Source organism: Ambystoma mexicanum, chromosome 3p (assembly GCF_040938575.1).
Source record: "Ambystoma mexicanum isolate Mex_15411 chromosome 3p, UKY_AmexF1_1, whole genome shotgun sequence".
Classification (NCBI taxonomy): Eukaryota; Metazoa; Chordata; class Amphibia; order Caudata; family Ambystomatidae; genus Ambystoma; species Ambystoma mexicanum.
The window spans coordinates 30,934,869-30,952,022 of NC_090925.1; the positions used below are offsets into that span (position 1 = coordinate 30,934,869).

The 17,154-nt window shown below is 43.8% G+C and overlaps 1 protein-coding gene across 2 annotated transcripts in view; it reads left to right on the plus strand.

Moving 5' to 3' along the window:
• The window catches only part of LOC138580097 (transient receptor potential cation channel subfamily V member 5-like), a 388,386-nt gene that overhangs the window by 207,831 nt on the left and 163,401 nt on the right, over positions 1-17,154 (plus strand). For both annotated transcript variants that reach the window (XM_069650376.1, XM_069650377.1), the window contains exons 9-10: positions 231-317; positions 400-476. In XM_069650376.1, the coding sequence (XP_069506477.1) occupies positions 231-317; positions 400-476 (164 nt within the window). The remainder of the gene's footprint in view (positions 1-230; positions 318-399; positions 477-17,154) is intronic.

Sequence of the window (17,154 nt, forward strand, 5' to 3'; positions counted from 1 at the left end):
GCATAAGTAGTTGGCCTGGCATCAGCATTAGCAGTTGGCCCAATGTCAGCATTAGTAGTCGGCTCTGCATCCTCATTAGTAGTTGGCCTGGCATCAGCATTAGCAGTTGGCCCCATGTCAGCATTAGTAGTTGACCCGATATAAGCATTAGTAGTTGGCCCGGCATCCACATGAGTCCATGTGGCAGCAGTACGTGTATGGCCTCATATCCGATTGTGCTTCGATTTCAGGATGCCTATGAAACGCCTGAAGATGTGCTGCGGCTCGTGGGAGAAATTATTGGTGTGATCGGTGCTATTGCAATCCTCATCTTGAAGGTAAGCTTTGAGGTGCTTTGCCCTATAGTTTTGTGTTCCTATGGTCTGGGCTTTTCTAATTGTGCACAACATCTGTTCTTAGGTCCCAGGACTGCTACAGATCCGGGATATTCGGTCGCTTGGAGACACCGTCACAGGAGGACCCTTTCACCTCATCATGTGAGAATCTTGATTTCACAATAGATGTTATCCTCATTTCTACTTCACAAGTACATCCTCTGCTCCAACTTCCTTTTCAAGTTTATATTTCCATCCGACAACTTGCTAATCCTAGAACAATGTAATATACGGGATAAAATACCCACCACGGTTCGGTATAAGGATATTGCAAGTCACCGAGGAGTTCCACGACCAAATGGAGTAATTAGACCCAAGAAGTTCCTTTATCAGATCACAGTGGCTTGCAATATCCGTGTTATATAAGGTAGGGGATGTATTATTCCTTATAAGACCCGTCCCTTTTAATGAGTGGTCTCTTCCTTATTGTAATGCAAGGGGTCTGCCACTTGCTGATACATAGAATCAATGTAGAATCTGTTTGGATTTAAACAAACTAACATGCAGCTTCTAATATGGTGCAGAAAAATTGTTTAAGCAGTTTAATAAAATAATGAAATGCATCTAAAAAAAGGTAATACAATGCAGATTCTTGCTCTCATGGGATAAACTCCTGCAGCGCCCAAAATAGACACACTACTATAAACAGTTGCTTATCAGTTAATGGCTAGAAAGTGTCACAGAAAAGATTTTTTTTCTTCATGTTTTTTTTTAATTACAATTTTCTTATACAACAAGAAAAGAATTTGAAAACTTGTCACAGCTTTAATTAAAATTTGCAGTGGCCGCTGGAATTCTGCTCTGTTCTGGCTCAAGAATTGTTATATCACAACTGGATCGTAATAACTGATTACCAAGTGGTGCCGGTGTCACCTTCTTACTACAGGTCAGAAGTGATGTCACAACTAGCCTGTAATAAGACATTATTTGTAGGCTTTTATGAGGATATTGCAGGCTGCCTGTATTATATATAAATTAAATAAATGAGTTATGTCTGTCAAAACATATCATTCTGCAAGTAAGACATGCCATGCAGCTAGCGAGCATAAATGCTCTTTCTCATAGTCTCTGCATTAGACAGTTTTGGGCATTTAGCATTCTTTCCAATTATAAACCTGTCATTTCAAATGTGAAACTAGAAAAACAGATTCTCAAGCACAAAAAGAAGTGTAAACACCAGTTCACGTTGCTACACCCAGTAGTCCCCACGGTACTGTCTCAGGTTCTGTTGACCCATAGTCTATATTTTAGGGTGCTGGACTGAAGTGTGACCTAAAATGGATGATATCAGATTGCTGTGTAGGATCATCTGCAAAGTGCCCTGGCTACTGTGACGAATCGAGGGATTTGGTCCCTTCTCCCCAGCGGGAGCCTTTCCTTGTGAGGCTAGGGAGGTGAGCCCACTACGCAATACCCTCCCTAGGGGTAGAGGAAAGCAGGACCTCACTGTGAGAGACTCCCCCCATGTGGACAAGGACTGTCATTCCGTTAAGGAACTCCCTTTCCAAACCAAACATGACTACCCTGTTGGGAGAGAACAAGAGAAATCTGCCTACATTTGTTATTGTGGTGTTTCAGAACAAAACATGTACTTGTTGGGTACTGTGATTAAAAAGATCCATGGAGTCATTGGGGGTCATTACGAGGTTGGAGGTAACCATGCCGCAATTTGCCGGGTACCGGGTCCGGGTTCGTCAAATGAGGATTTACCGGGCCATTCCAACCTTGGAGGACCAGGTAATTCCTCATTCGTGGAACCCAGACCCAGTACATCCCCATTCCCATTTGAGCCCCCATAGGGCTCAATGGGAATGGGGAGAGAGCTAACATCGGGCCCGTTGATATTGGGCCCGTTGTTAGCTCCCTGGTCTGCTAGCGGGGTCCGCTAAGGGCGCCTGGTCTTACCAGGCGCCCTTTGCAGGTCCCGCAAGCAGACTCGTAATAGGGTGGTAAGGGGTTAACGGCACTGGCACCATTACCGGTGCTGTTAACCCCTTACCGCCCAGCTCGTAATGACCCCCATAGAGAACAAGTACCTGTTAGGTACTGAAACAAAGAAACCTAACGGAGTCATGAGAGTATGCCTCAAACACTAATAAAGGACTCCCAAAGGATGCTGGGGAAGCCCCAGAACAGCATTATAAAATTGGGAGGAGAGAGCATGACTGCAAGTGACACCCGGGAGTTTAAGCCCAGGTCTAGGACAGATGCTGGTGAGCTGGAGAGGCACCGAACACCTAGACAGGGGAGGCTTCAGGTGGTATAGGTGCCCGATGAGACTCTTCCCCAGATAGCCTAGTGAGACGATTTGAGGCAGAGTTCGGTCCAGGAGAAGTCGTGGCCGAGAACTGGGAAGAGAGGAAACCCCTCTCTGAGCCAAAACCACTTGGTGGAAAGCATGCCAGAGCTTACCTGAAGAGGGAGCAGAGTAATGGACGAGAGACGTCCTAAACCGTGGTGGCCGAGATGGGGGAAGAGTGTGAACCACTCATAGTGCCGATACCCCAGAACGAGAAGTACACCAAAGCATATCTAGAGAAGCAGCAGAGATGGGCATGAGAGCTATCCTGACAAGTGTGAGAGAAGCATGGAAGGAGAATGCCAACCCATTGATGCAGCCCCTATACAAGGAAGGTAACGGGGAGAGCAGGGGACCCGGGGAGATGGGCTGTGATAACAATTGGTATAATCAAAGTCTGCACATCACCGAAACTGAATATAATGAGTGAAGTCATCCTAATCATCCCTGTAACAAGGAAAGGGAGAATTACGACTGGAGTAATCCCACCCGTCCCAGTAACAAGGAGAGTGAGAATAACCACTGGCCTAATTCCACTCATCCCAGAAACAAGGAATCCTACTTGTCCCAGTAACAAGGAGAGTGAGAATAACTACTGGACTAATCCCACTCATCCCAGAAACAAGGAATCCTACTTGTCCCAGTAACAAGGAGAGTGAGAATAACTACTGGACTAATCCCACTCATCCCGGAAACAAGGAATCCTACTTTTCCCAGTAACAAGGAGAGTGAGAATAACTACTGTACTAATCCTACTCTTCCCAGTAACATGGAGTGTGAGAATAGCTACTTGGATAATCATACTCGACCCAGTAGCAAAGAGTGTGTAAATAATTACTGTGGCATGATATTCATCTCAGTGAGAAGAGCAGTAACTAAAACAGTGAGAATCATCATTGGGTTCATCCTACTCATCCAAGTGAGAAGACTAATAATCAAAAGGGTGATAAAGCCAAAAACCCAGAGGGTGAGAACCAATAGTGGGGTTACCATCATGTCCCTAGTGAGAAAGTGACTGACCAAGAGGGTGGCATTCAACCAGAGAAAAAGAGACTTTTATTGACATCTAAGGAAGACCAAGAAATCAGACAAAGATGAGGAACGTTGATCAACGGGATCTTTCAACACCAGGGGAAGGAGAAGCCTGTCTGCTGGGGAAATCCCCTTTACGAACTGAACAAACCTGTGCACAAGATACTTAAGAACTATCTGAGGATTCATTATTAAAAGGGAACTGAGTTGAGAAAGCTGATCCAGGAGAAGGGAGTCATTCTCCTGAACCTCAGATAGGTTCACAATACACAAGGATGGGAAAGCAGCTCGGGAGAAGGGAGTCATTCTCCTGAACCTCAGATAGGTTCACAATAGGCAAGGCTGGGAAAGCAGCCAAGGAGAAGGGAGTCATTCTCCTGAACCTCAGATAGGTTCACAATAGTCAAGGCTGGGAAAGCAGCCCAGGAGAAGGGAGTCATTCTCCTGAATTTCAGATAGGTTCACAATACACAAGGCTGGGAAAGCAGCCCAGGAGAAGGGAGTCATTCTCTTGAACTTCAGATAGGTTCACAATAGTCAAGGCTGGGAAAGCAGCCCAGGAGAAGGGAGTCATTCTCCTGAATTTCAGATAGGTTCACAATACCCAAGGCTGGGAAAGCAGCCCAGGAGAAGGGAGTCATTCTCTTGAACTTCAGATAGGTTCACAATAGGCAAGGCTGGGAAAGCAGCTCAGGAGAAGGGAGTCATTCTCCTGAACTTCAGATGGGTTCACAATACACAAGGCTGGGGAAACAGCTCAGCAGAAGGGAGTCATTCTCCTGAAACTCAGATAGGTTCACAATACGCAAGGCTGGGAAAGCAGCCCAGGAGAAGGGAGTCATTCTCCTGAACTTCAGATAAGTTCATAATAGGCAAGGCTGGGAAAGCAGCCCAGGATAAGAGTCATTCTCCTGAAACTCAGATAGGTTCACAATACGCAAGGCTGGGAAAGCAGCACAGGAGAAGGGAGTCATTCTCCTCAACCTCAGATAGATTCACAATTTATGTTTTTATTTTTTATTTATTTGTTTTGGTTTATAATAAACCTTTACAAAATAGTAAAACAAGTTACAATATTGATAAGTACAAGAATTTTAAAAAAAATACATACGCAATTCATTACATATTTATACATAGTACAGAAAGAAAAAAGATAAGAAACATTTTCAAATTATTCCAAAAACAAACACTAATAAGGATCAAGAAAACATTACTCATTAAAACATCTAAATATTTCCATGACCCATCTTGGGCCGCAGTAAAATTCAGAACAGAAGTGAAAGGTAGTAAATGAAAACTAATATAAATCAGACATTTGTCAAAATAGAGTTTACCCGTATATTTAAGTTAGCACTATTGACATGCAACATTCTATTCCAAATAAATTCTCTATTTACGTTTTGAGTAGAGCATACGTATTGCACAAAGTACTTGATCCTGTGAATCTTCAATGCAGGACATGCAAGAAGAATATGTTGCAATGATTACACTACCCCCTCTATTTTACAAAATCTACACCATGTACAGTCTACAGAATTACAATTTCTAATACTTTTAATTTGGTTGGTTAGGATAACGTTCAATCTAAAGAGCATAAAATCGTTACGTATTCTCTTACAAGGATATTTCTTTAAATACCTTTCCATAACAGGATGCCATTTCCATGTCGAGCATGCATGTTTATACAACTTGGAGTCTGAAATTCTATTCCTGGTTTACTGCCAATCAAAATCCATATGCGCTTTCTTTGATTTTTCTGGGTTTGTTAAGTAGAGATATAATAGACATACCTAACTCTTTGAGACATTGCATCGTTTCTACGTTTATGTTATGTATGAAAGGATTAGTAGATTCCTTGCCAGCACATGCATACAAATCACGCTCAGACGAAATTTTGCATTTTTGCCATAAACACATTATTTTCCAAGTTGCGTGGATCGCAAGAGATTGTAAACCAAATTCATATTTTATCAATTCAAACAGGATACTTTTAGGTATAAAAAATAACACCAACCTCCAAATATTACCTTCTAAGTACTTCAAGAACTCCTCAAGTTCTTTTGAATGAAATTCCATACCGTACACTAATCTGGGTATGACTTTTTTGAGATAAAATTCCCTGAGAGGTACCATGGAAAATTTCCCAAATTCGGCTTCAATAGTGCGCATTTGTCTAATTGCTATTTCCGCTTTTAATTTGAGTTGACTCTTGATCGGGGCAGTAGTATCTACCCCTGAAAAATAGTAGCGCAAATATTTAAAAGCAGGTTGTGCTTTAATCGAATTGTTACCACACAGCCAAGAAAATGCACCTTCTCTCTTATTCCGTCTACCGAAACGAAGGATTACTGTTTTGGCTGGATTTATTTTGAGGGATAGACCGAATACAAAACCCTCAAATGCTTTTAATAATCTTTGTAGGCTGACCTTGGTATTGTCTATCAATAAAAAGTCATCCGCATAGGCCATCCATGACAAACAATACAAAGGAGAAACTAAACCCTTATTAATCAGGGCAATGTCTGCACCACTCACATATAAATTAAATATGGTTGGGGCCAACATGCATCCTTGGCAGAGGCCATTGGCAATTAGTTCCCTAGAGAGGAGACCATCGGAGTTAAGTCTAACCTTCAACTTGGTGTCAGAATACAAAGCCATGACAATATCCAGAAGATGGATAGGCAAGATCTCTTAGCACCTGCCATAAAATATTTCTGTCAACCAGGTCAAAGGCCGAACTCAGACCCATGGACGCAACAAATGTAGGTCTTGCTCCTAATTTCATTGATTTGGCCATTATGCACTTTAAGATTAAACCACCACAATCGGTGCCAATATTCTTTTTGAATCCTATTTGTTTGGGATCTAGAATTTGCTTTTCCAAAATCAATTTTTGAATATCCTTAAGAACCAGAGAAGCAAACAATTTAGACTCTGGAACGGCTATGGCATTCGGCCTATAACTGGAAGGACACTGACGGGAACCTTTTTTAAAAATTAGTATGACAATCGAGACTCTCCATGATTGTGGAATATATTTGCAAATTAAGATGTTTTCAAATAAAAAGAACACAATTTTAGCCCAAATGTCTGGGTCTAGCTTCAATATTTTATTTGATAAATTATAAGGGTCAGGGGCACCTGAGTTTTTGGATCTTTTAATAAGTCCCGCAATGTCTTCCATAGTATAGTCCAATAACCAAGTTAGTCTCACCATGGTCTTTATTGAATCATTCGACTCTTTATTAATATAAATATTAGAAAAGTGTCCCAGCCAAATGTCTTCATTTATAGGATTCAAAGTTGCATCTTTCTGCGGTCTTTCTAACTCATTCATTAGGTTCCAGAAGTTAGAGGAGTTAGGTCCACGTAAGGACTGTAGCATTGCTTCTCCATGAAGCTGGGTTCAAGCGCATCTATGTTGTATTATCCAATTTTTATATTGTTGTCTAATTTTCTTTTTCATAATCAAAATATTGATGCAGGAAGCCCCGGTTTATTTATAAGTCTGAGTTCTTTCCTAAGCAAATGTTTACGATCATGTACTTCCATGTCGGTTTGATGAGTCTTTGATTTACTTTGACCAATCCTATGACATTAACACTCCTCCAACTTGGAAATAGTAGTTGTTATATAGTGTGTAAAATTCAAAGATGAATAGTGTTCCACCCGTTGATAATAGGAAAGTGTATCATAATCTTTCACCATGGTAGCCGTAAATGTAATGTTTTTTTCCTGGGTCAACTTAATTCTATTTCCCTTAGTATTCAACAACAATCCTTGATTGTAAACATGAATAATGGGTCTTTGGGAGTGGGTAGATAGTTCAATAGTAAGTATACAATAATCTCTGCTCATTGATTCTCTAATTTCAAATTTCCCCATACATTTCGTCAATCCTCCTGAAAGAAAAATGTAGTCAATAATTGACTCATGGCCCTTGCTTTCCAGGTGTAATGATCACTAAACAATATTTCAAGACCCCACACTTCCGCAAAGTGTGTCCAAATTCTCCCACACAATTTGGAGATTCCCCCCAGTCTGACATGTGTATCAATATTGGAGCCAGATGATCACCAAAACAGTCAGCGTTCATGTCCCCTGCAATGACAAGATGTCCCCCAGGATTCTCTTGTAACCATAATTCAAAGTGAGATCCTATATTACTCAGTTCCTTCAATAATTGCAGGTCAGACTGTTCAGCAGGATTCCAGTAAACATTTACAATAAGTAGAGGGGTACCAACTTCATTAATCTTCAAATGATAGGAGGCAACAAGAAAGTGATGAGAAAAACACCATTCCCCTGTTTTGAGCAAGTGGGTAGAGTCTTTGGCAGCAATGATGAGACCAATGATGAGACCACCATTGGGGCGACCCTTGTTCCCACCCTGTGCACAAAGTGATTTCACAATGAAACCTTCCCAACAAAGATGAACTCTAGACCATCATTCTTGTATTAGGACAGAATCAAACTGTGACAGATCATACATCATTTTCTCGTTGTGCATCAGATTGAAGCAACCTCTGGAATTCCAACTCACTAGTTTTAAATTGGTATAGGAGCTAGAGCGGCTTACCTAGCTGTTTCAGTGTGTCTATAGACTCCCGCAGAGACCGAGAAAACCACCTCCAATCCTGTTTGTCCAAGTTAGATTCAATTTTTTGGTTGTCCCTAGCCAGGGGTAAATCTGTGTAGCCCCTCTCTTGTGTCCTTGACCTCAAATCATTTGTTTGAGTGGTGGGCATAGTGAATTTATGCTCAAAAATATCAAAGAATCTACATTGAAGCTGTTCAGCTTCTTTCAAAAGAAGAGCCCTCACTAAAGGTGAGGGAATGACCAGACGTACGTAGTCGTATCTCAATTTATGAATAAAATCGACTAACTGTATGTCTGCTGATGTAATTAGACTTAACTCCGGGATGCTTGCAAGCAATGATAGGATATACGTTCTATTCAATGATATACTGCCAGTATCGTTAAATAGTGTTCTGATAATTAAACCAGGTAGCTCGGGGAAAGCTGGCACTCTCAGATCAGTATCCTGATATAATATGGTTGTTTGTTCCCTGCCGCCACCCAGTTTGTTCTCAATCTCATGATTGCCAATGGCTTTAAAACCCTCTATATCCCTATATTTGTTGTTATCAGCAATATTTTGAACTGGCTTACTTTTGGAAGGTAGATCTACCCAATTGCGCATAATCTCCTGCCGGAAGTTGTCTTTATACACCTTAAGGATCAATTGGCGCAAGTCATTTTCCTTAATAGTTTGTTCAGCCTTGTCCAACCCTATCGGTGCCTCATTTGTTAAACTAGATGATGGTGTCATGTGGTGTACGGTATTGATGGGGACATAATTGGTTTCATTACACAGATTTGTCCCATTCGCACCTAAAGATGCTTTCCAGTCTGGATTACCAAGGCCAGTATTGACAGTAATTTCAACACACTTCCTCACATGTTCATTAATTTCCCCTAATTTGACTGGATAATCTAACTTTCTTGCAGTCATAACTGAGGTCGCTGTGGGGATAACATTGCTGTCTGGTCCCCATTCAAAATTTGAGTTAGAGGGCTCAGAGATGTTACTTGTCAGGGTTTTATTTTTGACAATTTCAAACATATCATCCCGTTTATTTTTCATTATATATCGCAGAGAGCATGATCCCCCTCAGAAAAAACACTCTGTGATGCCTGATCCTTGGTTTCTTTGGGATCTAAAAGCTCGTCATTATTTAACGTTTTTTTTACTTTTACTACTTTGCTCCCGGATGCTAAGATTACATCAGCATCATCTTGAGTGATGAGTTTGGGCTCACAATCCCTCAAAAACTTTCTGGATGATTTTTTGAGTACCTCATTGTTATTTTTTTTCTTCATTTTTGCTAGTTTTTTTCCCTGTCCTTTAGACATTTTTATTTATAAGTTGTCAGTATCCACCTGTTTGTGAGCTTCACTCACCTCCCTAGCCTGATTACCTTTCTCATCCAAAACCCCATCATTCATTCCCTCATTACCAGTTGCTGATGTCTCACTGACCTCTTCCTGGGTTGTGGGGAAACATATTATCTCATCAGTTACCACAGAGAAACCTCGTCCACTATTCCTTTTTTCGAGGTTATGACCCCCTTCCTTCGTAAGGTCTGCCCTTGGTTCAATTTTTAGTACTTGGGTTAGTGCGTCAGTGAATCTCAGGGGTGGTAGCGCAATTTCAGCAGACAGGCTCGTTATTGCAGCCGTCTGCTTTCTTAGTTCCAAAAGCATCTGTCTATTAAATATACCCACCATAATTGATCAGAGCCCACTGCTGGTTGAGATGGATCACACAGGCTCCCCGTAGTGTTGGCTGCAGGATTATAATCATTTGATGACAAAATGAGTGAAAAGTCTAAGAGATTATCATAACTAAAGTTACTTGGTTTGTTGTACCTCTTCTTCGTTGCTTGTGTTTTTTTTTGTATTAGTATAGCGTCAAGTGACATCCTCCACAAATAGTGGTTGTGAAGGATCTATTTGGTCCTCCGTTGTTTTGCCCATTAAGGAGCAGTCTTGTGCACACTGCAAAAGTGCGTCTTCGTCATCATTTGGGTCTGGTAATGGTAAAGCCGTTGCTCGAGCGAGACTAGCATGTCTCGTACTCACAGCGGCAAAAAAATCCGCTCCTGCCTCCTTCCTCATTATAGGGAGTTTGTTCTTCCTCATTTTAACCACAATTCAAAGGTGCAGGTGTTGTGTTAAGTACAAACAATACAAAAGTTACAATATGTATGCAAACAAAGGGGGGTCTGGGAATCTCTCTACCAGCACGAACACAGCCCAATGACCTGTTCTTGGGTGAATAACCCCTGGGAGAGACTCTACCAAGTCTTTAGCTCACTGTCCTTTTCACAGAGAAGAAATTTCCCCGCATATCAGCCTTTGTCCTGCCCAGGGGCAGTCCAGCGCCGAAATGCTAGGCAATTCTCCTCTGAACAAGAGTACCATCAGTAACCCCATACACGTGTTTCAGCCTTGTTGACCCCCCTTTGTTTGCCCAACTGGTAGAGTCTCTCCCAGGGGTTATTCACCCAAGAACAGGTCATTGGACTGTGTTCGTGCTGGTAGAGAGATTCCCAGACCCCCCTTTGTTTGCATACATTAACTTTGGGTTTCACCCTAAGTCAACAGGGCAATCCAGACGTGGACCCCTTGCTCACTGTTCCTAGAGAGGCAACAGTTTCACCTCACTGATGATGCCCAACAAGGCTGAAACACGTGTATGGGGTTACTGATGGTACTCTTGTTCAGAGGAGAATTGCCTAGCATTTCGGCGCTGGACTGCCCCTGGGCAGGACAAAGGCTGATATGCGGGGAAATTTCTTCTCTGTGAAAAGGACAGTGAGCTAAAGACTTGGTAGAGTCTCTCCCAGGGGTTATTCACCCAAGAACAGGTCATTGGGCTGTGTTCGTGCTGGTAGAGAGATTCCCAGACCCCCCTTTGTTTGCATACATTAACTTTGGGTTTCACCCTAAGTTAACAGGGCAATCCAGACGTGGACCCCTTGCTCACTGTTCCTAGAGAGGCAACAGTTTCACCTCACTGATGATGCCCAACAAGGCTGAAACACGTGTATGGGGTTACTGATGGTACTCTTGTTCAGAGGAGAATTGCCTAGCATTTCGGCGCTGGACTGCCCCTGGGCAGGACAAAGGCTGATATGCGGGGAAATTTCTTCTCTGTGAAAAGGACAGCGAGCTAAAGACTTGGTAGAGTCTCTCCCAGGGGTTATTCACCCAAGAACAGGTCATTGGCTGTGTTCGTGCTGGTAGAGAGATTCCCAGACCCCCCTTTGTTTGCACACATTAACTTTGGGTTTCACCCTAAGTTAACAGGGCAATCCAGGCGTGGACCCCTTGCTCACTGTTCCTAGAGAGGCAACAGTTTCACCTCACTGATGATGCCCAACAAGGCTGAAACACGTGTATGGGGTTACTGATGGTACTCTTGTTCAGAGGAGAATTGCCTAGCATTTCGGTGCTGGACTGCCCCTGGGCAGGACAAAGGCTGATATGCGGGGAAATTTCTTCTCTGTGAAAAGGACAGTGAGCTAAAGACTTGGTAGAGTCTCTCCCAGGGGTTATTCACCCAAGAACAGGTCATTGGGCTGTGTTCGTGCTGGTAGAGAGATTCCCAGACCCCCCTTTGTTTGCATATATTAACTTTGGGTTTCACCCTAAGTTAACAGGGCAATCCAGACGTGGACCCCTTGCTCACTGTTCCTAGAGAGGCAACAGTTTCACCTCACTGATGATGCCCAACAAGGCTGAAACACATGTATGGGGTTACTGATGGTACTCTTGTTCAGAGGAGAATTGCCTAGCATTTCGGCGCTGGACTGCCCCTGGGCAGGACAAAGGCTGATATGCGGGGAAATTTCTTCTCTGTGAAAAGGACAGTGAGCTAAAGACTTGGTAGAGTCTCTCCCAGGGGTTATTCACCCAAGAACAGGTCATTGGGCTGTGTTCGTGCTGGTAGAGAAATTCCCAGACCCCCCTTTGTTTGCATACATTAACTTTGGGTTTCACCCTAAGTTAACAGGGCAATCCAGACGTGGACCCCTTGCTCACTGTTCCTAGAGAGGCAACAGTTTCACCTCACTGATGATGCCCAACAAGGCTGAAACACGTGTATGGGGTTACTGATGGTACTCTTGTTCAGAGGAGAATTGCCTAGCATTTCGGCGCTGGACTGCCCCTGGGCAGGACAAAAGCTGATATGCGGGCAAATTTCTTCTCTGTGAAAAGGACAGTGAGCTAAAGACTTGGTAGAGTCTCTCCCAGGGGTTATTCACCCAAGAACAGGTCATTGGGTTGTGTTCGTGCTGGTAGAGAGATTCCCAGACCTCCCTTTGTTTGCTTACAATATGTATGCACTTACTTCCAGCACTGCTCCCCAGCCCCTGCCAGCTGAACAGCTCAACAGCCAGACACTTTTGGACACTTCCGGAAGTGCGCACGAGATGCGCACGCACCGGAGTAAAGTGTGTGTGTAGGGCCAATGGGCTGCGAGGAGGGTGGGCCACTGGGGAGCAGCACTGAAACTCAAACAAGGAAAGTATCAGGATTCGAATCACGGCACAAATTGCGCGCCAAACCGCGCACATCCTCGCACACATGGACAAGCACCAGTCCCAATCCCAGTCCCAGGATATTTACTTGTGGAGTCAAAGTAGATAGAAATGCGTGTTTCCAAGGTCGGGCACTTCTTCTTGCCGACTAGTGATGCCCTGAGATGATTGTAGCCTCGCTCAAGCATAGACGGGAATCAAAGTTTTACCGGCAGCACAAAGCATACAATCCAGCCCAACAGCCAGACACTTTTGCACACTTCTGGATGTGCGCCGGCAATACGCAAGGCTGGAAAAGCAGCTCAGGAGAAGGGAGTTCTTCTCCTGAACGTCAGATAGGTTCACAAAACGCAAATGCTCGGAAAGCAGCTCAGTTGTAGGGAGTCATTCTCCCGGTCTTTGGTTGTTTTGTCTTAGTGGTAGGGTCAGCATAGTTTAGTGTTGGACCGCTGAAGCTGATACAGCCCGTGGCTAGGAGCCAGTGAAGGGCGTAGTACTGGTGAGGTGTGGTCTGTAGAGCCCAGATGAAGCGACATCCTGGCTCATATTTGTTATCAATCACATGATTCTGCCATTTAAGTAAACAAGAGTTCCTAGTTCTAGACCTTTCGCCTAAGTGAGACATAAGTGAGACACGTGAATACTACAGCCCCCTAGTCAATAGCTCAGATTGTGGGAAGAGAGGAGAAGAAAGATACACATGTATTTTTTGATGGAAGAATGATGCTGTGACTACTGTGTTTATATTGGTTTATAAATATTATATTGGTATTTTGGTTAGGTTTGTATTGTGGGGGGAACCCATCTTTCAACTGACTTGGAAGAGATAGGTAGAGGTATAACGCATGAAGAGAGGGATTGTCAGAAATCAAGGTCTTCATTTCCTTTGGTTTTATCTTCAGGTCGTTCTAGGACATCCATCAATCTACCATAGCTACGCATCTTTGCAAGGTTTGGCATCAGACCAGGTGGATGTGACAATGTTTAGCATCACAGGAGTGTGCAGTAGAAATGTGAGGATCACTTTGGGGTCTTTAACTGACTAAAAGTTCAGCAAAAACTAAAATGTCAATGTGACTTTAAACCTTGTGAGGATCTAAGGCTCCCTTCCCAGGCAGGTGACAATAACAAAAAGACAATCTTTCACAAATTCTCGAATGAGCAAACATCTTTCAACAACAATGTCTCTGGGTTCCCCAGTGCTTGGGACTTGCCTTATTCCAGGTTCCTTGTCTTCCTTTTATATCTCCTTCTCCTCTAAGACTTATTCTGTGGTCTGCTTTTCTTCTTTGGGTTCCCCAAGCTCTGTTGGGGTTGGTGATCCAGAGTAGAGGTGTGGCCCCGTGTCAAGGAAGGAAGGGGCCTGGTTCAAGCTCAGGGCAACACCAGAATCTGGAATATGAAACAGGATACCAGTGCAAAGTAAGAGGGCTGGCCGACTACTCTACAAACATTTCCTTGGCTTATAACACTAATCTTCATTCTGCCTGCCCTAGACTCTTATCTCTCCTCTCTCTCCTTCCATCACTCTGGTCCCCAGGTTTCCTCTTCTTATTTACTGGCTTACCTAAGATCCTTTCTCTCTGGGCAAGCGTCTCCCACCTCTCTTCTCTCTTTTAGCCCCCCTCACTCAATCTCCTTTTTCGACCCTATAATGATGCCCTCTTCTATCAGTACCTTATAAAATGTCCCATCTCTTCTATCAAGGGCTGTCCCTTTCTATCAGTACTTCTGTTTTATATACCGCAAATCGTGCTCCTTCTTCACCCCTTTGGGCCCTACTGTCATTGTCTCTGCCTTTCTCCCTCTTTGTTTCACTGCTATCACAGTCCTTACCTTCCTTACCCCTTTGGTCACTGTTGTCACTGACTTCACCTTATTCATTCCTCTGAGTGCCTTTCTCCTCTAAACTACTATCACCCTATGGCTCTTCACCCCTCTGCACACCTTCTATGCTCTTCTGGACCACTAATACGCCCCTTTTAGCACCATCCTCTCCTTTACTAGTGTCACCCTCTTTGGCCACCACTTCCCTACACCTTGCCTCTTGCCACAAGACCTCTCCCTTAGGCTCTTGGGCACCTCCTCAGGCTCCTCTCTTGAGCTCTGGTACTAGCCCCTCTCTAGGCTCCTGCTGCAGCCCCTCTCGTGAGCTTGAGGGCTGCTGCTCAAACCTCTCTGGCTTCCTCGCCAGCCCCTTTTCTGAGCATCAGGCTTAAATAAAAGCCCAGCCTCCAGCTGGATATCTCCTGCAGTTCATGTGGTCTTGAGCAAACCTTCTGCGCATTAGTCCATCCAGCTCCAAATAAGCACGCCTCCTATCTCAGATTTCCAGCTCCTTCTTCCAACACCCATACTGACAGACTGAGCCCTTTAGCTTATGTAGTCCTGGGACTCACCTACCCCTCCCCTGGGTTGAACTTCATGTAATGAACTGCAGCTGTGTGGTAGTTTTAGGGACGGTCTGTGATTGTTTTTTTCAATATGGACTATGGAGGCCCCTGGGTGTATATCTGGGCTCAGGGTTTAGACCAAGCCTTCATGAGGCGAAACCACCATTTTGGAATCACCCGCCATTTTGGAATCCTTCTGTATGCTGTTAGACTGTAGGGAAGGGGAGTATTATGTGCTTATTTAATTGCATTTCATTGATTCTATACATGTTGCATGGTAAGTTCACACACATTTCTTTGTCTGCAGACTCCTCTTCAGAACAATTGAGGGTGCCTCCATGTCTCGTCTGTGGTCTCCGGGCAAATCGTGCAAAGTATTTTTGTATGCTTCTGCAGTCTGCTCGTATTCAGAAAATGAGCTTGGGAATGGTGACCAGTAAGGGTGATCAGGGGGTGCTTTCCATACACCACTGGGGCTCATCTTCTGCTATCTTGGGGAGGTAGTCACCCCAATAGGGACCCCCCAAGAATGGACAGGGACGCCGTCACAGGTCCTATAACTATCAAGATCTGATGGTTCTAAGAAGGGTCTTTGCAGCAGTGCCAATGTGGTGAAAAGGTTATGAGGATCTCGTTCATTGTGCTTCAGGCCCCATGGATAACGGCATATTGATATCAAGAGAGCAGTTGGGTTTGGGTCTACAGGGAAAGCAGCCCTCATGCTTGGTGGCACTATTCCTTTGAAGTGGGAAGTGGAGAGTGGGATACATGTATGTGTGGGTAAATCGGAAGAAGGTCTGCCAGTTGCACACAGGAACATGTCTCTAGCTTGAGTGTCATTTGGGTGTACATTGCATTTTAAATTACTATAATTTAACTATAACATTGTTTGCCTTATTCATCTTGCTTCAAGTAAGAGAGTTGGGGATTCACCTCCAGCTCTGAGCTGGCAGTAAATCCACCGACTTTCCGTCCATTTTCGACACACTTACTGCGGCGGTCGAATCAACCCAATTTTAATGGGTACGTGCCGCCCCACCTCAACTTGCGATCCAGTGCAAGTAGCGCTGGACCAAGTTGAGTAACGGTAATAGCTTTGGGCGGCATCCTGGCAGATTAACCACCAGGATACCCCCCACTTGTGATGAGGCCCTAGTCTAGTGAACTGTTATACACAGGGGCCCTTTAAGACGAGGTAACAATACCCAGAGGAGGACGGGGATGCAGAAGATACTCAAACATCAATAATCAAAACGACGCAGGGAGTTAGCAAAGTGTGTTTCTGTTTTATAATCCATTATCTAAAACAGGGAGTTCAACGGGCATCATCCGACGCTGCACAGCTCGATTTCGAAACATTTCATAATAAACAGCTCTCTTATAATAAAAATTTGTCATTGCTGACGTCACACTACATGGCAAATTACAAAACTTTTGAGTAACAGTGATTGGCTCTCAGAGAAAATCTAGGAATACGTTCTATATAGCCGGAGATTATAATTGGGTATCTAAGTCAGGTGGGCATCCAAGCCCATCCCAAATAGCTGTCAATCGTCACTAAATACACACCGATCATTTGGTTCTACAAACTATAGAGCTCTTCATTACACAACCCTCTATGATTGGTTTGGCACCCTTGTACCGTTCTGGAATATTACTCACGCTAGCAGCACGCAGGCTACCATTCCAGGTGCATGAAGGCTCGACAGGATCGTGCCTCCCCACCGATTAGCCTACCATCTATTAACACTCCTACAGTCCGTCAGACAATTAAGCTTTGAACTTGGCCTTGTAGATGTTGCCTTTGTCTGAGAAATAAAGGAAGTGCATCTTCTCTCTGTCCTCTTAGTTTCGGTACAGCTGGACTCAAGCTATTTCGATCTCACCCATGTGACTTAGAAACCACTCTTTTGAGCTTTTTGCAACATTTAATCCTATTAAA